The sequence below is a fragment of the Bombina bombina genome, chromosome 3 (genome assembly GCF_027579735.1).
Source record: "Bombina bombina isolate aBomBom1 chromosome 3, aBomBom1.pri, whole genome shotgun sequence".
In the NCBI taxonomy this organism is placed as follows: Eukaryota; Metazoa; Chordata; class Amphibia; order Anura; family Bombinatoridae; genus Bombina; species Bombina bombina.
This window is the reverse complement of record NC_069501.1, coordinates 1,035,202,859-1,035,227,546: the sequence shown is the minus strand read 5'-3', so window position 1 is coordinate 1,035,227,546 and position 24,688 is coordinate 1,035,202,859. Positions and strand designations below refer to the sequence as shown.

General features: G+C 39.3%; 1 protein-coding gene across 1 annotated transcript in view; it reads left to right on the top strand.

Annotated features, from left to right (window-relative positions):
• The window catches only part of LARP4 (La ribonucleoprotein 4), a 447,695-nt gene that overhangs the window by 58,052 nt on the left and 364,955 nt on the right, over window positions 1-24,688 (top strand). Inside the window, exon 6 of the mRNA XM_053705530.1 lies at window positions 12,962-13,098. Within this exon, the coding sequence (XP_053561505.1) occupies window positions 12,962-13,098 (137 nt within the window). The remainder of the gene's footprint in view (window positions 1-12,961; window positions 13,099-24,688) is intronic.

The window sequence follows — 24,688 nt, the reverse complement described above, 5'->3', positions numbered from 1 at the left end:
ATTTATCAGGTAAGTTCTTACATAAATTATGTTTTTCTTATTAGTTTTGAATATATATATATATATATATATATATATATATATATATATATATATATATATATATATATATACATACATACACACACACATATATTGTACATAACTAGTATAACCATAGCTAAGTTTACATTATGTATATATTTACACATTTTTAAGAAATATTTTTTGGAATTAACTAATTAAATGACAGAATCAAGGAAATACTTCCAAATGACAGATGAAGGGTGAGTGCCAACTTTTGAGCTGGAAACAGAGAGGCAGAAAGTGGGAAAAGAATGATTAAAAGGACCGCAAGACTTCCAAGTTACCTCCCCAGTTAGGAATTATTCAAAACTACTTATGATCATGGACAGACATCGGAGTCATAAATTAAGTTTATCAGAAAGCTCTCAAAATGGATGTGAGCTAACGACGACTGATGTTACTGGCAATTACTAATACTACTGGTGGGATATAGCTGATCTGCTGGATGGAAATTACTGGAATTCAGGTGGAATAAAATTATTAGAATGAAAAATAATACAATACGCAATGTGAGTAGGGAGATTGTAATTTAACTCCTCCTGATGTCCAGCCAGGAACTGTAGGGAATTGCGGCACAACGGGGGTGACACCATCAAAGGAGATTAATTCCTGCTTGATGGTGTCAAGGACCAACAACATTTTCTCGTGGACCACCAGTGGTCCATGGACCGCTGGTCTAGACTACACGATTTGCAGCAGTGATCACGTTGTATACCTACTGAAACAACTGCAGGAGATGGAAGGAGGACGCTATCTTCCCTTACCTCCATAACGCCCTAACTTCTGATTGCCGACTACCGCAAAGGGGAAACTGGAGGCATTGGCTCAGAGGGACAGAATCTCTGTTTCAAAGATACAGGCTAAGAATTAAGTGGCACTAGCTACTGCCGATAGAAGCCAGCTTGTTAGACGCCACAGCTTACACGAACCCATCCTCCTTTCGATATGGATGATCTAACTTGCAAAATAGCCATTACGGAGCTAGTAACGGAGCTGGGGCAGAAAATGGACGTGTATTTTGCCGAGATACACCAAACGCTACACCCTGGACTTACAAGTTGTGAAATAAGTCCAGCGGGGATTAAAGAGAGCCACCAGAACAAGCCACCTCGCTCCCATGCCCAGATCCTTACCGGGTCATCAACAAGATCAGCAACAGCTCATGCCGATATCACAGAACAGGCGCATTCATTACACAATAGTTGGCCGGCACATCTGCTCTTAACAGCAGCAAAGACTCATGAGATGGCACCTCAGCTGCCCTTACGACCTCCCATCCATATTGAGTCTTTAAGTACGCTGATGACACCATACCCGGGAGGCACTACTGCTTCAAGAAGCCCGCCATTAAAGAGCCACGATTCACAGCCCGCATAACCGTATTCCACTGAAGGAAAATGTCAGATGGATACTCTCTGTACTTTCATGCAGATTAGCCTGGAGAACATTATATTTTGGAACTCCATACCCGACATCTCTTCCCCCAGCACAGTTTTAATAGTGGAACGTTACTATCATCCCCTGGTTTAGATTCGCTGCAAATACTGTGATACCGCTTTGGAGTAGGCTGACTCACGGACAATTCCCATAGCAGGAGAGGAATCCCACACAAAAGTTTGTCATACGCTTCCACGAACTGTAAGAAAGATGTTGTATTTTATGGTTAACAACTGAGGACTCTTTGGGATTCCTTAACGTTACTTGGCTATGCCGCCACTTTCCCCATTTTGGATAACTTTGTTCTGTTGCACATGATCGGTTCTACTACATATCTCCCCAACCCTTAATGCCAGTATCCCACAAACTCTCTCTACCAAAATCTTTCATTTTGTTCTCTTTACTAGTGGAATTGCCTTTCTTCTATAATGTTTGAGCATCTGATGTGGTTCACTTAGTTTATTATGCGCTGTGTTTATATGTATTGCACTGTAATATATGCTTATAATCCGGTAGGAGATGTATGTCCTGATTCACATAGTTTCTTATGCTCTTTATTTATTGTCCTATGCACCATATTGGTTTACATGTTTATATCAAGCTGGAAGTACATGCAGATTACTGACTCATTATCCAGCTCAAGTCTCCTTTCCACCAGTTACTCATCCCAGAGAGAGTATTTTCTCTAGGGTGTGCGAATACAATTCTTAAGCTCACTATGATGTAGCTCAGGGATGTGTGTGTGTGTGTGTGTGTGTATGTATATGTAATATATATATAATTTCTTTCATGTAATTAGCAAGAGTCCATGAGCTAGTGACATATGGGATATACATTCCTACCAGGAGGGGCAAAGTTTCCCAAACCTCATAATGCCTATAAATACACCCCTCACCACACCCACAATTCAGTTTTACAAACTTTGCCTCCCTTGGAGGTGGTGAAGTAAGTTTGTGCTAGATTCTACGTTGATATGCGCTTTGCAGCAAGCTGATGCCCTGTTTTCCTCTCAGAGAGCAGTGAATGTCAGAGGGATGTGAAGAGAGTATTGCCTATTAGAATACCATGGTCGTCTTCTACGGGATCTATTTCATAGGTTCTCTGTTATCGGTCGTAGAGATTTCTTCTCCTACCTCCCTTTTCAGATCGACGATATACTCTTATATACCATTACCTCTACTGATTCTCGTTTCAGTACTGGTTTGTCTATCTGCTATATGTACATGAGTGTCTTAGGGTAAGTAAGTCTTATTTCTTTTCATGACACTCAAAGCTATGGTTGGGCACTTTATATGTAAAGTTCTAAATATATGTGTTAAAACTTATATTTGCCATGATTCAGGATAATCTGTATTCCTTCTTTCAGACTGCCAGTTTCAATTTTTTTGGGAAATGCATATGAATTATATTTTTTCTTACCTAAATAATTTTCAATTGACTTTTTTTCAAAATTGCGGGCTGTTAGGCTCGCGGGTGCAGAAAATGCTTCTATTTATTGCGTCATTCTTGGCGCAAGACTTTTTTGCCGCAAAAATTTCGTCATAGTTGGCGCCGGAAGATTTCACGTGATTGCGTAATTTGACGTATGTGTGTTGCGGACGTTTTTTTGGCACCAAAAAATATGAGCGTCATTCTGGGCGCTAAAATATGTGGGCGTTATACTTGGCGCCAAAAATGTGGGCGTCATACTTGGCGCCAGTTTTTTTCACTTTATTTCAGTCTCACTTTTTAGTTGCTTCTGGTTTTCTAGAGGCTTGTTTCATTTTGCATTTTTTCCCATTCCTGAAACTGCCATTTAAGGAATTTGATAATTTTGTTTTATATGTTGTTTTTTCTATTACATATTGCAAGATGTCACTACCTGACTCTGGATCAGAATCTACTTCTGGAAAGACGCTGCCTGATGTTGGTTCTACCAAAGCTAAGTGCATTTGTTGTAAACTTTTGGTAACTGTTCCCCCGGCTGTAGTTTGTGTTAGTTGTCATGATAAACTATCAAACGCAGATAATATTTCCATTAGTAATAATCTATTACCTGTTGTTGTTCCTTCAACATCTAATGTTCAGGATGTTCCTGTTAATGTAAAAGAATTTGTTTCTAATTCTATTCGGAAAGGCTCTGTCTGTTATTCCTCCTTCTAGTAAACGTAAGAGTTCTTTTAAAAGTCTCATGTTTCAGATGAATTTTTAAATGACCGCCATCATTCTGACTTATCTATTTCTGATGAGGATCTATCTGGTTCAGAAGATTCTGCCTCAGATATTGACACTGATTAATCTTCATATTTATGGAGTTTATTTTTTCTTTACTTAAAGAAGTGTTGATTGCATTAGATATGGAGGAGTCTAGTCCTCTTGATATTAAAACTAATAAACGTTTAAATTCAGTTTTTAAACCTCATGTAGTTATTTTAGAAGTAATTTCTAGGGAATGGAATAGTCTAGGTACTTAATTTACTCTTTCTCCAAGGTTTAAGAAATTGTACCCTTTGCCATCTGATAGATTAGAGTTTTGGGAAAAAATCCCCAAAGTTTATGGGGCTATCTCTACTCTTGCTAAACGTACTACTATTCCTATGGCAGATAGTACTTCGTTTAAAGATCCTTTAGATAGGAAGCTTGAATCCTTTCTAAGGAAGGCTTATTTATGTTCAGGTAATCTTCTTAGACCTGCTATTTCTTTGGCTGATGTTGCTGCAGCTTCAACTTTCTGGTTGGAGGCTTTAGCGCAATAAGTGTCAGACCATAATGCTTATAGCATTGTTAAACTCCTTCAACATGCTAATAACTTTGTGATGCCATTTTCGATATCATTAGAATTGATGTCGGGTATATGTCTTTAGCTATTTTAGCTAGAAGAGCTTTATGGCTTAAGTCTTGGAATGCAGATATGACTTCTAAGTCAACATTGCTTTCTCTTTATTTCCAAGGTAATAAATTATTTGGTTCTCAGTTAGATTCAATAATTTCAACTGTTACTGGGGGGAAGGGAGCCTTTTTGCCTCAGGATAAAAAATCTAAAGGTAAAAATAGGGCTGCTAATCGTTTTCGTTCCTTTCGTCAGAATAAGGAACAAAAGCCTGACCCTTCCCCTAAAGGAAACCTTCTCCAGTCTGGAATAAATCCAAGCCTTTTAGAAAGTCAAAACCAGCTCCCAAATCCGCATGAAGGTGCAGCCCTCATTCCCGCACAGCTGGTAGGGGGCAGGTTATGATTTTTCAAAGATGTTTGGATCAATTCGATTCAAAGTTTTTGGATTCAGAACATTGTTTCACAAGGGTACAGAATAGGTTTCAAGGTAAGACCGCCTGTGAGAATATTCTTTCTCTCACGCATTCCAGTAAAGGCTCAAGCGTTTCTGAAATGTGTTTCAGACCTGGAGTCAGCTGGGGTAATTGTGCCAGTTCCAGTTCTGGAACGGGGCCTGGGGTTTTATTCAAATCTGTTCATTGTTCCAAAGAAAGAGAATAAGGATACAAACATTCAAAATGGTGACTATAAGGTAATTGTGCCAGTTCCAGTTCTGGAACGGGGCCTGGGGTTTTATTCAAATCTGTTCATTGTTCCAAAGAAAGAGAACAAGGATACAAACATTCAAAATGGTGACTATAAGGACTATTCTGCCTTTTGTTCAGCAAGGGCATTATATGTCCACAATAGACTTACAGGATGCATATCTTCATATTCCAATTCATCCGGACCACTATCAGTTCCTGAGATTATATTTTCTAGACAAGCATTACCAATTTGTTGCTCTTCCTTTTGGCCTAGCAACAGCTCCAAGGAACTTTTTGAAGGTTCTCTGTGCCCTTCTCTCTGTAATCAAGGAGCAGGGTATTGCGGTATTTCCTTATTTGGACGATATCTTGGTACTTGCTCAGTCTTTACATTCTGCAGAATCTCACACGAATCAACTTGTGTTGTTTCTTCAAAGACATGGTTGGACGATCAATTTACCAAAGAGTTCCTTGATTCCTCAGACAAGGGTAACCTTTTTGGGTTTCCAAATAGATTCAGTGTCCATGACTTTGTCTCTAACAGAAAAGAGACGTCTGAAATTGGTTTCAGCTTGTCGAAACCTTCAGTCTCAATCATTCCCTTCGGTAGCTTTGTGCATGGAAATTCTAGGTCTCATGACTGCTGCATCGGACGCGATCTCTTTTTCACATGAGACCTCTCCAGCTTTGTATGCTGAACCAATGGTGCAGGGATTATACAAAGATATCACAATTAATATCATTAAATCCCAATGTTCGTTCTTCTCTGACTTGGTGGTTGGATCACCATCGTTTAGTTCAAGGGGCCTCTTTTGTTCGTCCAACCTGGACTGTGATCTCAACAGATGCGAGTCTTCCAGGTAGGGGATCTCTGACAGCGCAGGGGGTTTGGGAATCTCAGGAGGCGAGATTACCAAACAACATTTTGGAACTCCGTGCGATTTTCAGAGCTCTTCAGTTCTGGCCTCATCTGAAGAGAGAATAGTTTATTTGTTTTCAGACAGACAATGTCACAACCGTGGCATATGTCAATCATCAAGTGGGGACTCACAGTCCTCAGGCTATGAAAGTATCTCGGATACTTGTATGGGCGAAATCCAGCTCCTGTCTAATTTCTGCGGTTCACATCCCAGGTATAGACAATTGGGAAGCAGATTATCTCAGTCGCCAGACGTTGCATCCGGGCGAATACCTTCCCAGGTATCTGTCCAGATCAAGGCGGAAGCGGTGGACGCGTTGTCACTTCCTTGGAATTATAAACCTGCTTATATCTTTCCGCCTCTAGTTCTTCTTCCAAGAGTGATTTCCAAAATCCTAATTCGTTTGTACTGCTGGTGGCTCCATCATGGCCGCACAGGTTTTGGTATGCGGATCTCGTTCGGATGGCCAGTTGCCAACCTTGGACACTTCCGTTAAGGCCAGACCTTCTATCTCAAGGCCCATTTTTCCATCAGGATCTCAAATCATTAAATTTGAAGGTATGGAGATTGAACGCTTAATACTTAGTCATAGAGGTTTCTCTGACTTAGTGATTAATACTATGTTACAGGCTCGTAAATCTGTGTATAGAAAGATCTATTACCGAGTCTGGAAGACTTACATTTCTTGGTGTTCTTCACATAAATTCTCTTGGCATTCTTTTAGAATTCCTAGAATTTTACAGTTTTCTTCAGGATGGTTTGGAAAAAGGTTTGTCTGCAAGTTCCTTGAAGGGACAAATCTCTGCTCTTTCTGTACTTTTTCACAGAAAGATTGCTAATCATTCTGATATTCATTGTTTTGTTCAGGCTTTGATTCGTATTAAGCCTGTCATTAAGTCAATTTCTCGTCCTTGGAGTCTTAATTTGGTTCTGAGGGCTTTACAGGCTCCTCCGTTTGAACCTATGCATTCTCTGGATATTAAATTATTATTCCTTTTGGCCATCTCTTCTGCTAGAAGAGTTTCTGAGCTATCTGCTCTTTCTTGTGAATCTCCTTTTCTGATTTTTCATCAGGATAAGGCAGTGTTGCGGACTTCATTTAATTTATTTACCTAAAGTTGTGAATTCTAACAACATTAGTAGAGAAATTGTTGTCCCTTCTTTGTGTCCTAATCCTAAGAATACTCTGGAGAGATCTTTACATTCTTTGGATGTAGTTAGAGCTTTAAAATATTATGTTGAAGCTACTAAAGATTTCAGGAAGACATCTGGTCTATTTTTCTTGTCTTTTCTGGTTCTAGGAAAGGTCAGAAGGCTTCTGCCATTTCTTTGGCTTCTTGGTTAAAGTCTTTGATTCATCATGCTTATGTGGAGTCGGGTAAATCCTCGCCAGAAAGTATTACGGCTCATTCTACTAGATCACTTTCTACTTCCTGGGCTTTTAGGAATGAAGCTTCTGTTGATCAGATTTACAAAGCAGCAACTTGGTCTTTTTTGCATACTTTTACTACATTCTACCATTTTGATGTTTTTTCTTCTTCTGAAGCAGTTTTTGGTAGAAAAGTACTTCAGGCAGCTGTTTCAGTTTGACTCTTCAGCTTATAACTTCAGTTTTTTCATTATAAAGATTAAAACTTTTTTGATTTGGGTTGTGGATTATTTTTTCAGCGGAATTGGCTGTCTTTATTTTATCCCTCCCTCTCTAGTGACTCTTGTGTGGAAGTTCCACATCTTGGGTATCTGCTATCCCATACGTCACTAGCTCATGCACTCTTTCCAATTACATGAAAGAAAACAACATAATTTATGTAAGAACTTACCTGATAAATTCATTTCTTTCATATTGGCAAGAGTCCATGAGGCCCACCCTTTTTTGGTGGTTATGATTTTTTTGTATAAAGCACAATTATTCCAATTCCTTGTTGATGCCTTCGCTCCTTTCTTATCACCCCACTTCTTGGCTATTCTTTAAACTGAATTGTGGGTGTGGTGAGGGGTGTATTTATAGGCATTTTGAGGTTTGGGAAACTTTGCCCCTCTTGGTAGGAATATATATCCCATACGTCACTAGCTCATGGACTCTTGCCAATATGAAAGAAATGAATTTATCAGGTAAGTTCTTACATAAATTATGATATATATGTATATGTGTGTATGGAGAGAGAGAGAGATATAGATGTGTGTGTGTGTGTATATATGCTCAGAAAAAATGGTTGGTATAGGGGGGAAAAAGCACGGTCTCCATGAGAGGGCAACTAGATGGAACGTGTTGCCTTCTTATAAGCATTAGAGCACGTTTAATCAAGACAAAGTATGTTGCTTAGGAGTTAAAGAACACAACATAATATTTTCAATTGTATACAGTTATAGCAAATACCACTGCGTTTGTTTAGCAATGGCAAGATATGTAGTTAGAGTGTGTCCCACTTGAGTTTCACTTGTATGGAAAATGGCCCGCGAATCAAATGAGTTTGAGTCATGCAAAGTAAAATCTAATGTACCTTTTTTTTTGAGTTCACAAGATGTCTTGTCTCCTTGAGGTCAAGGCTACAAATATAAATTTTAAGTGCTCAAGAAAACAAGTAAACATAAGACGCAGATTGTGTAAAAAAAAAAACAAAAAAAACGGCAAACCATTTACTTTGATTTAATATTTATTTTTACTAAAGGAGTACTGTCTCATATCCCTTTTTAAGGATTTGTCCAGTGACAGGTAAACATTGTAAATTTGAAAGCACAAAGAGAGAGCGCCTAATGGTGTAATATCGTCAAGATCAAAATGATACAAACATAAAAAGTATCTGCCAAGTGGATACTCACAAAGAGCTTAGCACTCGCAAGTAGTGCATACAGGCGGGCTGACCTTTGTACAGCAGTCAGTACGCTGAATGTATGGAAGTCGTGTCGGAGATCTGTTATGATAGAAAAAGAACACAGAAGACCAATGGTGCAATATCGTCTAAACCCAGATGGACACGGAAAAGACACAGTTTCAGCAAGATGTATACTCACAATGGAGTTGGCACTCGCAAGTAGTGCATTTGGGCAGGCTGACCTTAATACAGCAGTCAGTACGCTGATTGTTTGTAGCTGTTATCGGCTCAGGCTTGTCCTCCGCACACAGCGTGTGTACTGAATTCTCAGCTGTGGCTCAACTGTTCTCTGAGGGAAGGAAATCCTCTAGGTATGACGTAGACACACCAAAAAATGCACCTGGAGCTTGGTGAAGGCTCAGAACACACACAGTGCATACAAGTTGTTATTCAGATTAGTTGGTCACTGAATAAAAACGGATGACTAAAAAATATATTTAAAATCACCAATAAAAAAAGGAAGTCAGCGGACAAAATGTTAGGTAAAAATAATTTAAAAGAAATTTATTTAAGAGCTAAATAGAACGCGTTTCTCGGCCGATAATGCTATAGGAGCATTATCGCGTTGTATTTAGCTCTTAAATAAATTTCTTTTAAATTATTTTTACCTAACATTTTGTCCGCTGACTTCCTTTTTTATTGGTGATTTTAAATATATTTTTTAGTCATCCGTTTTTATTCAGTGACCAACTAATCTGAATAACAACTTGTATGCACTGTGTGTGTTCTGAGCCTTCACCAAGCTCCAGGTGCATTTTTTGGTGTGTCTACGTCATACCTAGAGGATTTCCTTCCCTCAGAGAACAGTTGAGCCACAGCTGAGAATTCAGTACACACGCTGTGTGCGGAGGACAAGCCTGAGCCGATAACAGCTACAAACAATCAGCGTACTGACTGCTGTATTAAGGTCAGCCTGCCCAAATGCACTACTTGCGAGTGCCAACTCCATTGTGAGTATACATCTTGCTGAAACTGTGTCTTTTCCGTGTCCATCTGGGTTTAGACGATATTGCACCATTGGTCTTCTGTGTTCTTTTTCTATCATAACAGATCTCCGACACGACTTCCATACATTCAGCGTACTGACTGCTGTACAAAGGTCAGCCCGCCTGTATGCACTACTTGCGAGTGCTAAGCTCTTTGTGAGTATCCACTTGGCAGATACTTTTTATGTTTGTATCATTTTGATCTTGACGATATTACACCATTCGGCACTCTCTCTTTGTGCTTTCAATTTTTCAGTTCACCCGATTGACCACCGGTTTGGAGTGGAGCAGCCTTCCAGAATTATTGATTCCGACAGTGTCTATTTCACCTATCTATCATTGACTCTGCACCTTATTGTGAATTCAAATTCGTTTGTATTTTTATTTATTTTCAAATATTCAATTTATTGTTAATATATGTAATATTTTATCACTCTATCCATATCATATGCCCATTGTATGGGATGAGGTTTTTTTGAGTATACACTACTATTTATGCAAGCCATATATTCACCAAATTAGACACATCCAGTTTTTTAGACATACACACTGAAAATTTTTTGTTGGTAAATTTTATTTCATTTGTGTATTTTTTCACACAAGTACTAACACAAACACAATATTACAATTTATGATCATTATTAGATCCACTATTTTGAATTTATTTTGTTGACACGCCAGCACAGACAATACGCACAATTCCCCTGCATTTAGTATAGCGCACCCTATCGTATGATCTAATATCGTACTTTTTTTTACAAACATAGTAAATGTTGCTAACAAAATAGCAGTTTTTAGTACCTTTTGTAATGTTTAACTACTGATGTATATTAAAGTAATTTTTGAAATTCTAGGATTTCAGTGCTACAAATAAAGGGGACTTTGTCATGAAGTATAATACGTTTAATTCTGTATTATTGCTTTGTTTGTGTCAGGGTTTTTTCCTGACTTGTTTGCCATGTGCTGCTGGCAGCCATTTTACTCACCTCTCTTGCTGACTTTGGTGCATTCTGGGAGATGCTGCTCACTTCCTGTACTTCCTTTTATTGCCAGACTGGTTTACATCATCCATGTGAGACCGGATGCAGTCTCAGAATTGTGATGTCATCACTTATTATTTAAAGGGCCTTTGTTCAGTATGCTTTGCGCTTGCGTTGTCTCAGTCCTGTTTGTGAGAGCTCCTGTGTATTACCTGGCTGTCTGACGTCCCGCCTGATCCCTGATCCCTGGCTTGTTCCTGACTCTGCTGTTCTCCTTGTTCCTGATTCCGGCTCGTCTGACTACTTGCTTTGGCTCCTGACTTGGCTTATCTGACTACCAGCTCTAGTTTTGACTCCTGGCTTGTTATTTGACTTGTGGACTTTTTTTATTATTTTTTTGCTATTAATAAAGGTGTGATTATTTTTGCACTTCTCGTCTCAGTCTGATTCCTGGCACCCTGACAGTTTGCCTGCTTCATATGCCACACTAAGCACCTTATGCCTCCTACGGCAGAACACTTTTTTTTTTTTCTTTTCAGTGAGTGTTTTGCCATGGGTGGCCTGAGGTGCTCATCGCGGCATACGCTGCAGGCAAATAAAGGAATTTTGCAGCATATGAAGCATTTTATACTAAATGACTGAAAGTATTTGTAGCACTGGTAAATAGGGTTGACACCTCAACCATGTTTTCCTGGACAGTTATGAGTTACATTTGCTGTAAGGTGTGCAGGGAGGAATATGTATTATGCTGTTCATCAGCTGTATTCATGTAATGTCCAGAGGCACAATGCATGTTCAATGTAGAAAAACTATATAAATAAGAGAACACTAATCTCCCAGAGGGGTGTAGGGTATTCACAGAGGTCTTTGAATCTGAAATTGCTGGTTGGGCCCACTTATAATTAGCCTTTCAATACCTAACTATATTTAGAAATAGGTAACAAGAGCAGGTCTGCTTTACCTGTAGGTTCAGTCCATTTTTATAAGCATTTCCTTGAGAGCAACAGGTGGTATTGCAGTAGGCATAAGAAGCGAGTTGGAAACATTAAAGGACCAGTTAACACAGTAGATTTGCATAATCATCAAATGCAAGATAAAAAGACAATGCAATAGCACTTAGTCTGAACTTCAAATGAGTAGTAGATTTTTTTTCTGACAATTTTAAAAGTTATGTCTCTTTCCACTCCCCCTGTACCATGTGACAGCCATCAGCCATTCACAAATGCATACACGCTTATTCTTGCAAATGCTCAGTAGGAGATGGTGACTCAAAAAGTTTAAATATAAAAAGACTGCATATTTTTTTAATTGAAGTAAATTGGAAAGTTGTTTAAAATTGCTCCTATATCTGAATAATGAAAGGTTAATTTTGATTGAGTGTCCCTTTAAAAGGAAACACATTTTATAGTACAGTGTTCCTTTAAGCTATGATATGAACCCATCTGTAATTTACTGACACAGTCTAACTTTCCAGATGACAAGATGTTTAATTAACATCACATTTGTCTATTCATTAAAGGGACAGTCTAGGCCAAAATAAACTTTCATGATTCAGATAGAGCATGTACTTTTAAACAATTTTCCAATTTACTTTTATCACCAATTTTGCTTTGTTCTCTTGGTATTCTTAGTTGAAAGCTTAACCTAGGAGGTTCATATGCTAATTTCTTAGACCTGAAGGCCACCTCTTTTCAGAATGCATTTTAACAGTTTTTCACCACTAGAGGGTGTTAGTCATGTATTTCATATAGATAACACTGTGCTCGTGCACGTGAAGTTATCTGGGAGCAGGCACTGATTGGCTAGACTGCAAGTCTGTCTAAAAAACTGAAATAAAGGGGCCGTTTGCAGAGGCTTAGATGCAAGATAATCACAGAGGTTAAAAGTATATTATTATAACTGTGATGGTTATGCAAAACTGGGGAATGGGTAATAAAGGGATTATCTATCTTTTAAAACAATAGAAAATTCTGGTGTAGACTGTCCCTTTAAGTTCCAGCTTTGTTTCCATTGCTTGCATATACAATATGTTGTGTTTAGCAAAAAAAATTAAAAATGATTCAGATAGTTTTAAATTCAACCTACTCAAGTGGATGTGAGATTGGTAACCAATAAACTGTTGGTCCTTTGGGCTATCGTTTCTATTAGAACAAGTGTGTGATTGGGTGGCTTTGATAACTATATTTGTTTTCTTTCTTGCAGAGAGAACCTTTCAAAAGACCTTTATTTAATGTCCCAAATGGATAGTGATCAGTTTGTTCCTATTTGGACCATTGCAAATATGGATGGAATCAAGAAACTGACTGCTGACATGGACCTTATTGTGGAAGTATTACGATGTAGGTACACATTATAGTTTTATAATTTATTGTTTATTGTAATACTTCCATGCAGTATACTATTGTGCATGATGTAATATTTTACAAATTCCTGAAACTGATCATCATGGTTCTGCACTAAGATCAATATGTAATGCAGGTTTATTCAAACACCCTTTGAATAGTGATCCACTTTATATTTTACAGGGTTTAAAAAAAAAAAAAAACTTTATCCGAAGTAAATTTTAATTCCACTGCACTCAGAATATAAAAAAATATTACACTATAAAATGCACAACCGACCTGTTCTGTAGCACATGTGCACATCTGCCTGCCGGTTTCTCATTCTAGTGCACCTGAAAACGTGCATGTATAATCTGGTGTGCAATCAGAAGCTGGGCCAGCCTTTCTCTGCGCAGAGCCGCTCAGCTGTAGCTATGGCAACAGGAAAAATCACAGAACTATAAAGACTTAGCGTATTTTTTAAGCTTTTGCTCTGATGTACTTTTGGTCCTATTAGGTGTGCCACCTCCCAAACCCTTGTATGGTTTCCCCCCCCCCCCCCCCCGATAACTGCTTGTAGAGTCTAACATTCTGCTTGATTGACGAGTAATTTCAGTGTTGTGAGAGGCACGTAAAAATGCAGCTGCCAGCGGCTACAAACATAGGAACAACACAGGTACAGTCAAAGCACTGAGTTGAAAAAGCATCCGGTTGCTCTAATATAATTAAGGCAAACTCCTCCTTACACCAAGATGGTGTGCGGGTATTATAAAGTGATGTTTTTAATAGAAGTGGCAGGCACCCACATAAGTATTAATGTTCTTCTGTATATGTCTCTCTATATGCGTTCATAGTACATTATTTATTGGTTTATTAGGGCTGTGATAAATCATGCAGTAGACACGGTAATAGAGCTGTTTGCGTCCTATTACTATGGGAAACAAGCTTCTTGCTACCGTGTCAGTGCGTTGGTTGAAGGAAAAAAAAACGCCCATTTTGAGGGCGTTTGACATAGTCATCAAACTGACTGTTTTGGAAGATTTAAATATTTATGCATTTTTATACCATTGTTGTCACACTAAAGTTTATTTGCATGCTTACTAAAGGACTATTATGGTCCTTTAATCATAGTAACCTCCACAACTCCTCCTTTTATATTTCTTCCTCTCCACTTTTCTTCTATACGACTAATGGTAAAATTTTTAATGTTCAATCTTACCTAAAAAATATGAATTGCATTGTGTATAATGCAGGTCATTCTAGAGACCCAAATAAAGAGGCACATCCTATTAGTGTATTTATATATACACACACGAATAGCTCCAATATTCTGCAGTCTGATTTATAATATGGTTCACAACACCTCTCAATGAAGTAGAATTGCATAATTAACAAGTGTATAATAAAAAGACTGATTTAACAACACCTACTCTGAATTTCAAATAAGCAGTAGATTTTTTTCCTTCCATAAGGCAGGGAGAGTCCACAACTTCATTCCTTACTGTTGGGAAAATACAGCACCCCAGCCATTATAGGAGGTGGCAGAAAAGTGTCAGAAGATTTGGATAGTCCTGTAATGGGGGGGGGGGGGGGGGGTATGTTTACTTAAAACTCCAGTCTTTCTTAAAGGGATAGTGTCAACCTCAGTGAGAGTATTGAAGAAAGTTAGTCTAGAGATGCAGGGAAAGTTTTTCTGCGAACCCATCCAGACTGACGCCTAACAGCTCCTGAGCAATCGGTGTTGACAAGTTGCACTGCTTGCTGTTACACACTAAAGTCCATGTCAGAGCTTTGCTGCGCCTCTTCCACAGGATGGATTCTGGAGGGTAAGACTATATATATATATATATATATATATATATATATATATATATATATATATATATTCTACCCTCTACCCCTCGTTTTACAACCGTTAAATTTACACCGTTTCAGAATAACAACCTTTCTTTCCAGTCATGTGACTGCTATTGAGAAGCAGTGCATTTATTAAAATAGCCAGTAGGTGGAGCTGTCCGCTTGCGTTACAGCAAAGCCAAGCAAGCTGATATTAATCAGTTTAACCAGACCTGAGCTATCGAGCAGATTTCAAAGGAACAAGATCTTCCAGTCTATAAATCAGTCCAGATTGGAATGCATAGAAAGAACTGTTTGCAGAAAAATGCAAGTGAAGTCTGTGTTGTGTGATTATTTTATTAGGTTTATAATGTTGTTTAGCATTTAAAGACTTCATTTCAAAGCTTTAAAAATAATGTATTAGGTGTTACTTATGACAATTTTGAGAGGGGCCTGGAACCTCTCTTCCTCACTTCCCATTGACTTACATTATAAACTGGGTTTCAATTTACAACCATTCCTTCTGGAACCTAACCCCGGCGTAAACTGTGGGCTACCTGTGTGTGTGTGTGTGTGTGTGTGTGTATATATATATATATATATATATATATATATATAATACATACACACACACACACACACACACACTTTTGCTATACAGGGTCACAGTGTGGCTCCTTTATGCCTCAAAAGGATCAAGGGTTAATATCTCCTTCAGGGAGATTTGAACAACTAGGGGTTATTTATAACTGCTTTCATTTGATTTTTTCTTTTCTTTTACAAGATATGACGAGTCCACGGATTTCATCCTTATGGGATATCGCCTCCTGGTCAGCAGGAGGCGGCAAAGAGCTCCACAGCAGAGCGGCATAAATAGCTCCTACCTTTCCCCCGAACCCAGTCATTCTCTTTGCCTGTGTTAGTTATAGGAGGGAGGTAAAGTGTGGTGTGTGTTTAGATTCTACAATCAAGAATTTTTTAATTTTTAAATGGTACCAAAGTGTGCTATTTTACACAGAGCAGCCTCTGGATAGTCTTTTGGACTATGGGAACTGGTTGATTTCTCCTACATTGGTGTGTCCGGTCCACGGCTTCATCCTTACTTGTGGGATATTCTCGTTCCCTACAGGAAATGGCAAAGAGAGCACACAGCAAAAGCTGTCCATATAGCCCCCCCTCTGGCTCCGCCCCCAGTCATTCTCTTTGCCGCTCTGAACAAGTAGCATCTTCACGGGGATGGTAAAGAGTATGTGGTGTTAGTTGTAGTTTTATTTCTTCTATCAAGAGTTTATTTTAAAATAGTGCCGGTTTGTACTATTTACTCTACAACAGAAAGTGATGAAGAGTTCTGTTAAAAGAGGAGTATGATTTTAGCACCAGTAACTAAAATCCATTGCTGTTCCCACGCAGGACTGTTGAAACTAGAGAACTTCAGTTGGGGGGAACAGTTTGCAGGCTTATCTGCTTCAGGTATGACCAGTCTCTTTTCTAACAAGACCTAGTAATGCTAGAAGACTGTCAGTTTTCCCTTATGGGATAGGTAAGCCATTTTCTTAGACTCAGTAACAGAATTAAGGCTTACAAATTGGGCTCTATGCTGGTTGACACTATTGTGGGCTAAATCGATTAATTTTTATCATATTTATATGACATTTGGAGTGTTTTGCAAACTTTGAAACACTTTTGGGAACGTTTATTTGCGCCCGGCAGTTGTTTAGACGCCTAATCTTGTCAGAAAGGCCCCTTCACTCTGGAATGCAGAGGGAGGAGGCCTCATTTTCGCGCCTCCGTTGCGCAGTTACTTTCTCTAGGCAGTGCATGCAGCTTCATGTGAGAGGGTCCAGTGGCTTAGAAAAGGACTCAAAAAGGCTTATTACTGTGGTGGATAACCCCTAAGGAAGGTAAAAGCCGCAGCAAATCTGTGGCAAGGACTGTAGTGTGTTTTAACCGGTAAACTGAGATTATTAGCTCCGGTTTGCTCATTTAAGGGTTAAGAGACTTGAAATTTGGTGTGCAATACTTTCAAATCATTAAGACACTGGGGTATAAATTTCATAAAGATCGGATTTTTCTTTGATAGTTTTTCGATCATTCAGAAATAGTGTGCTCTTTTTATTATTTAAAGAGACAGTAACGGTTTTGTTTAAAATTGTTTTTATTGCATTAAAAACCTGCCTAAGTCTGTCTAACATGTCTGTACCTTCAGATAGCATATGTTCTGTGTGTATGGAGGCCAAGGTGGTTCCCCCATTAAATGTATGTGCAAATTGTGCCATGGCGTCCAAACAAAGTAAGGACAGTACTGTCACATTTAATAATGTTGCCCAAGATGATTCTTTAAATGAAGGTAGTGGGGATAGTTCATCATCCTCTCCTGTGTCAACACCAGCGATACCTAGTACATCTAGCGCGCCAATGCTTGTTACTATGCAGCAATTAACTGCAGTAATGGATAATTCTATAGCAGCTCTTTTATCCAAACTGCCAGCATTTCCTAGAAAGCGTGATTACTCATTTTTAAATACAGAGGATGAGCATGTAGGCGCTGACGATGATTTATCTGTTATACCCTCACATCAATCTGAGTTGGCAGTGAGAGAGGGTCTGTCTGAGGGAGAAATTTCTGATTCAGGAAAAATTTCTCAGCAGGCAGAACCTGATATCGTGGCATTTAAATTTAAGCTAGAACATCTCCGCGCCCTGCTTAAGGAGGTGCTAGCTACACTTGATGATTGTGATTCTTTGGTGATTCCAGAGAAGTTGTGCAAAATGGACAAATTCTTAGAGGTCCCAGTGCACGCTGATGCTTTTCCGATACCCAAGATGGTGGCGGACAGAGTGACTAAGGAGTGGGAGAAGCCAGGTGTACCTTTTGTTCCCCCTCCTATATTTAAGAAAATGTTCCCCATTGTCGACCCCAGAAGGGACGCGTGGCAAACGGTCCCTAAGGTAGAGGGGGCAGTTTCTACGTTAGCTAAGCGCACAACTATTCCTATAGAGGACAGTTGCGCTTTCAAAGATCCTATGGATAAAAAATTGGAAGGATTGTTTAAAAAGATTTTTGTTCAGCAAGGTTTCCTTCTTCAACCAATTTCGAGCATTATTCCTGTCACCACGGCGGCGTCTTTTTGGTTCGATGAACTAGAAAATTTGCTGCAAAAGGAGACTCCATATGATGAAGTCATGGACAGAATTCACGCACTAAAGTTGGCTAATTCCTTTATTTTGGATGCCGCTTTTCAATTGGCTAAATTAGCGGCGAAAAATTCAGGTTTTCCAATAGTGGCGCGCAGGCTAAAATCTTGGTCGGCGGATGTGTCGTCCAAAACAAAATTGCTTAATATTCCTTTCAAAGGTAAGACCCTTTTCGGGCCAGAATTGAAGGAGATTATTTCAGACATCACTGGGGGAAAGGGCCATGCCCTCCCACAGGATAGGCCTTTCAAGGCTAAGAATAAGTCTAATTTCTTTCATGTAATTAGCAAGAGTCCATGAGCTAGTGACGTATGGGATATACATTCCTACCAGGAGGGGCAAAGTTTCCCAAACCTCAAAATGCCTATAAATACACCCCTCACCACACCCACAATTCAGTTTTACAAACTTTGCCTCCTATGGAGGTGGTGAAGTAAGTTTGTGCTAGATTCTACGTTGATATGCGCTCCGCAGCAAGTTGGAGCCCGGTTTTCCTCTCAGCGTGAAGTGAATGTCAATGGGATGTGAGGAGAGTATTGCCTATTTGAATGCAGTGATCTCCTTCTACGGGGTCTATTTCATAGGTTCTCTGTTATCGGTCGTAGAGATTCATCTCTTACCTCCCTTTTCAGATCGACGATATACTCTTATTTATATACCATTACCTCTGCTGATTTTCGTTTCAGTACTGGTTTGGCTTTCTACAAACATGTAGATGAGTGTCCTGGGGTAAGTAAATCTTATTTTCTGTGACACTCTAAGCTATGGTTGGGCACTTTATTTATAAAGTTCTGAATATATGTATTCAAACATTTATTTGCCTTGACTCAGGATGTTCAACATTCCTTATTTTCAGACAGTCAGTTTCATATTTGGGATAATGCATTTGAATCAATTTTTTTCTTACCTTAAAATTTGACTCTTTTTTTTCCCTGTGGGCTGTTAGGCTCGCGGGGGCTGAAAATGCTTCATTTTATTGCGTCATTCTTGGCGCGGACTTTTTTGGCGCAAAAAAATCTTCTGTTTCCGGCGTCATACATGTCGCCGGAAGTTGCGTCATTTTTTGACGTCCTTTTGCGCCAAAAATGTCGGCGTTACGGATGTGGCGTCATTTTTGCCGCCAAAAAGCATTTAGGCGCCAAATAATGTGGGCGTCGCTTTTGTCTCCACATTATTTCAGTCTCATTTTTTCTTTGCTTCTGGTTACTAGAAGCTTGTTTATTGGCATTTTTTCCCATTCCTGAAACTGTCATTTAAGGAATTTGATCAATTTTGCTTTATATGTTTTTTCTCTTACATATTGCAAGATGTCTCGCGTTGCATCTGAGTCAGAAGATACTTCAGGAAAATCGCTGTCTAGTGCTGGAACTACCAAAGCTAAGTGTATCTGCTGTAAACTTTTGGTAGCTATTCCTCCGGCTGTTTGTATTAATTGTCATGACAAACTTGTTAAAGCAGATAATATTTCCTTTAGTAATGTACCATTGCCTGTTGCAGTTCCTTCAACATCTAAGGTGCAGAATGTTCCTGATAACATAAGAGATTTTGTATCTGAATCCATCAAGAAGGCTATGTCTGTTATTTCTCCTTCTAGTAAACATAAAAAATCTTTTAAAACTTCTCTCTCTACAGATGAATTTTTAAATGAACATCATCATTCTGATTCTGATGACTTCTGGTTCAGAGGATTCTGTCTCAGAGATTGATGCTGATAAATCTTCATATTTATTTAAAATGGAATTTATTCGTTCTTTACTTAAAGAAGTACTAATTGCTTTAGAAATAGAGGATTCTGGTCCTCTTGATACTAATTCTAAACGTTTAGATAAGGTATTTAAATCTCCTGTGGTTATTCCAGAAGTTTTTCCTGTTCCTAATGCCATTTCTGAAGTAATTTCCAGAGAATGGGATAAATTGGGTAATTCATTTACTCCTTCTAAACGTTTTAAGCAATTATATCCTGTGCCGTCTGACAGATTAGAATTTTGGGACAAAATCCCTAAAGTCGATGGGGCTATTTCTACCCTTGCTAAACGTACTACTATTCCTACGTCGGATGGTACTTTGTTTAAAGATCCTTTAGATAAGAAAATTGAATCCTTTCTAAGAAAAGCTTATCTGTGTTCAGGTAATCTTCTTAGACCTGCTATATCATTGGCTGATGTTGCTGCAGCTTCAACTTTTTGGTTGGAGACTTTAGCGCAACAAGTAACAGATCATGATTCTCATAATATTATTATTCTTCTTCAGCATGCTAATAATTTTATCTGTGATGCCATCTTTGATATTATCAGAGTTGATGTCAGGTTTATGTCTCTAGCTATTCTAGCTAGAAGAGCTTTATGGCTTAAAACTTGGAATGCTAATATGGCTTCTAAATCAACTCTACTTTCCATTTCTTTCCAGGGTAACAAATTATTTGGTTCTCAGTTGGATTCTATTATCTCAACTGTTACTGGTGGGAAAGGAACTTTTTTTACCACAGGATAAAAAATCTAAGGGTAAAAACAGGGCTAATAATCGTTTTCGTTCCTTTCGTTTCAACAAAGAACAAAAGCCTGATCCTTCATCCTCAGGAGCAGTTTCAGTTTGGAAACCATCTCCAGTCTGGAATAAATCCAAGCCTTCTAGAAAGTCAAAGCCTGCTTCTAAGTCCACATGAAGGTGCGGCCCTCATTCCAGCTCAGCTGGTAGGGGGTAGGTTACGTTTTTTCAAAGAAATTTGGATCAATTCTGTTCACAATCTTTGGATTCAGAACATTGTTTCAGAAGGGTACAGAATTGGTTTCAAGATGAGACCTCCTGCAGAGATTTTTTCTTTCCCGTGTCCCAGTAAATCCAGTGAAAGCTCAAGCATTTCTGAATTGTGTTTCAGATCTAGAGTTGGCTGGAGTAATTATGCCAGTTCCAGTTCTGGAACAGGGGATGGGGTTTTATTCAAATCTCTTCATTGTACCAAAGAAGGAGAATTCCTTCAGACCAGTTCTGGATCTAAAAATATTGAATCGTTATGTAAGGATACCAACATTCAAAATGGTAACTGTAAGGACTATCTTGCCTTTTGTTCAGCAAGGGCATTATATGTCCACAATAGATTTACAGGATGCATATCTGCATATTCCGATTCATCCAGATCATTATCAGTTCCTGAGATTCTCTTTTCTGGACAAGCATTACCAGTTTGTGGCTCTGCTGGCCTAGCTACAGCTCCAAGAATTTTTACAAAGGTTCTCGGTGCCCTTCTGTCTGTAATCAGAGAACAGGGTATTGTGGTTTTTCCTTATTTGGACGATATCTTGGTACTTGCTCAGTCTTTACATTTTAGCAGAATCTCATACGAATCGACTTGTGCTGTTTCTTCAAGATCATGGTTGGAGGATCAATTCACCAAAAAGTTCATTGATTCCTCAGACAAGGGTAACCTTCCTGGGTTTCCAGATAGATTCAGTGTCCATGACTCTGTCTTTAACAGACAAGAGACGTCTAAAATTGATTTCGGCTTGTCGAAACCTTCAGTCACAATCATTCCCTTCGGTAGCCTTATGCATGGAAATTCTAGGTCTTATGACTGCTGCATCGGACGCGATCCCCTTTGCTCGTTTTCACATGCGACCTCTTCAGCTCTGTATGCTGAATCAATGGTGCAAGGATTACACAAAGATATCTCAATTAATATCTTTAAAACCGATTGTACGACACTCTCTAATGTGGTGGACAGATCACCATCGTTTAATTCAGGGGGCTTCTTTTGTGCTTCCGACCTGGACTGTAATTTCAACAGATGCAAGTCTCACAGGTTGGGGAGCTGTGTGGCGATCTCTGACAGCACAAGGAGTTTGGGAATCTCAGGAGGTGAGATTACCGATCAATATTTTGGAACTCCGTGCAATTTTCAGAGCTCTTCAGTTTTGGCCTCTTCTGAAGAGAGAATCGTTCATTTGTTTTCAGACAGACAATGTCACTACTGTGGCATACATCAATCATCAAGGAGGGACTCACAGTCCTCTGGCTATGAAAGAAGTATCTCGAATTCTGGTTTGGGCGGAATCCTGCTCCTGTCTAATCTCTGCGGTTCATATCCCAGGTATAGACAATTGGGAAGCGGATTATCTCAGTCGCCAAACGTTGCATCTGGGCGAATGGTCTCTTCACCCAGAGGTATTTCTTCAGATTGTTCAAATGTGGGAGCTTCCAGAAATAGATCTGATGGCGTCTCATCTAATCAAGAAACTTCCCAGGTATCTGTCCAGATCCCGGGATCCTCAGGCGGAAGCAGTGGATGCATTATCACTTCCTTGGAAGTATCATCCTGCTTATATCTTTCCGCCTCTAGTTCTTCTTCCAAGAGTAATCTCCAAGATTCTGAAGGAATGCTCGTTTGTTCTGCTGGTAGCTCCGGCATGACCTCACAGGTTTTGGTATGCGGATCTTGTCCGGATGGCCTCTTACCATCCGTGGACTATTCCGCTACGATTAGACCTTCTGTCGCAAGGTCCTTTTCTCCAACATAGGTGTGTCCGGTCCACGGCGTCATCCTTACTTGTGGGATATTCTCTTCCCCAACAGGAAATGGCAAAGAGCCCAGCAAAGCTGGTCACATGATCCCTCCTAGGCTCCGCCTACCCCAGTCATTCTCTTTGCCGTTGTACAGGCAACATCTCCACGGAGATGGCTTAGAGTTTTTTAGTGTTTAACTGTAGTTTTTATTATTCAATCAAGAGTTTATTTTAAAATAGTGCTGGTATGTACTATTTACTCAGAAACAGAAAAGAGATGAAGATTTCTGTTTGTATGAGGAAAATGATTTTAGCACCGTAACTAAAATCCATGGCTGTTCCACACAGGACTGTTGAGAGCAATTAACTTCAGTTGGGGGAACAGTGTGCAGTTTCTTACTGCTTGAGGTATGACACATTCTAACAAGACGATGTAATGCTGGAAGCTGTCATTTTCCCTATGGGATCCGGTAAGCCATGTTTATTAAGATAGTAAATAAGGGCTTCACAAGGGCTTATTAAGACTGTAGACTTTTTCTGGGCTAAATCGATTCATTATTAACACATATTTAGCCTTGAGGAATCATTTATTCTGGGTATTTTGATATGATTATATCGGCAGGCACTGTTTTTGACACCTTATTCTTTAGGGGCTTTCCCTAATCATAGTCAGAGCCTCATTTTCGCGCCAGTATGGCGCACTTGTTTTTGAGGACAGCATGGCATGCAGCTGCATGTGTGTGGAGCTCTGATACATAGAAAAGTCTTTCTGAAGGCATCATTTGGTATCGTATTCCCCTTTGGGCTTGGTTGGGTCTCAGCAAAGCAGATTCCAGGGACTGTAAAGGGGTTAAATATAAAAACGGCTCCGGTTCCGTTATTTTAAGGGTTAAAGCTTCCAAATTTGGTGTGCAATACTTTTAAGGCTTTAAGACACTGTGGTGAAATTTTGGTGAATTTTGAACAATTCCTTCATACTTTTTCGCAATTGCAGTAATAAAGTGTGTTTAGTTTAAAATTTAAAGTGACAGTAACGGTTTTATTTTAAAACGTTTTTTGTGCTTTGTTATCAAGTTTATGCCTGTTTAACATGTCTGAACTACCAGATAGATTGTGTTCTGACTGTGGGGAAACCAAGGTTCCTTCTCATTTAACTATATGTATTTTATGTCATAAAAAAAAAAAAAAAAAATTTAGTAAAAATGATGCCCAAGATGATTCCTCAAGTGAGGGGAGTAAGCATGGTACTGCATCATCCCCTACTTCGTCTACACCAGTCTTGCCCATACAGGAGGCCCCTAGTACATCTAGTGCGCCAATACTCCTTACTATGCAACATTTAACGGCTGTAATGGATAATTCTATCAAAAACATTTTAGCCAATATGCCCACTTATCAGCGAAAGCGCGACTGCTCTGTTTTAGAAAATTCTGTAGAGCATGAGAACGCTGATGATATGGTTTCTGAAGGACCCCTACACCAGTCTGAGGGGGCCAGGGAGGTTTTGTCTGAGGGAGAAATTTCAGATTCAGGAAACATTTCTCAACAAGCTGAACCTGATGTGATTAATTTTAAATTTAAGTTGGAACATCTCCGCGCTCTGCTTAAGGAGGTGTTATCCAATTTGGATGATTGTGATTATCTGGTCATTCCAGAACCACTATGTAAAATGGAAAAGTTCTTAGAGGCCCCGGGGCCCCCCGAAGCTTTTCCTATATCCAAGCGGGTGGCGTACATTGTTAGTAAAGAATGGGACAGGCCCGGTATACCTTTAGTACCTCCCCCCATATTTATAAAATTGTTTTCCTATAGTCGACCCCAGAAAGGACTGATGGCAGACAGTCCCCAAGGTCGAGGGGGCGGTTTCTACTCTACACAAGCGCGCCACTATACCCATAGAAGATAGTTGTGCTTTCCAAGATCCTATGGATAAAAAATTAGGTCTGCTAAAGATGTTTGTTCAGCAAGGTTCCCTTCTACAACCAATTGCATGCATTGTCCCTGTCACTGCAGCCGCGTGTTTCTAGTTTGATGAGCTAGGAAAGGCGATTATTAGTAATTCTTCTTCTTATGAGGAGATT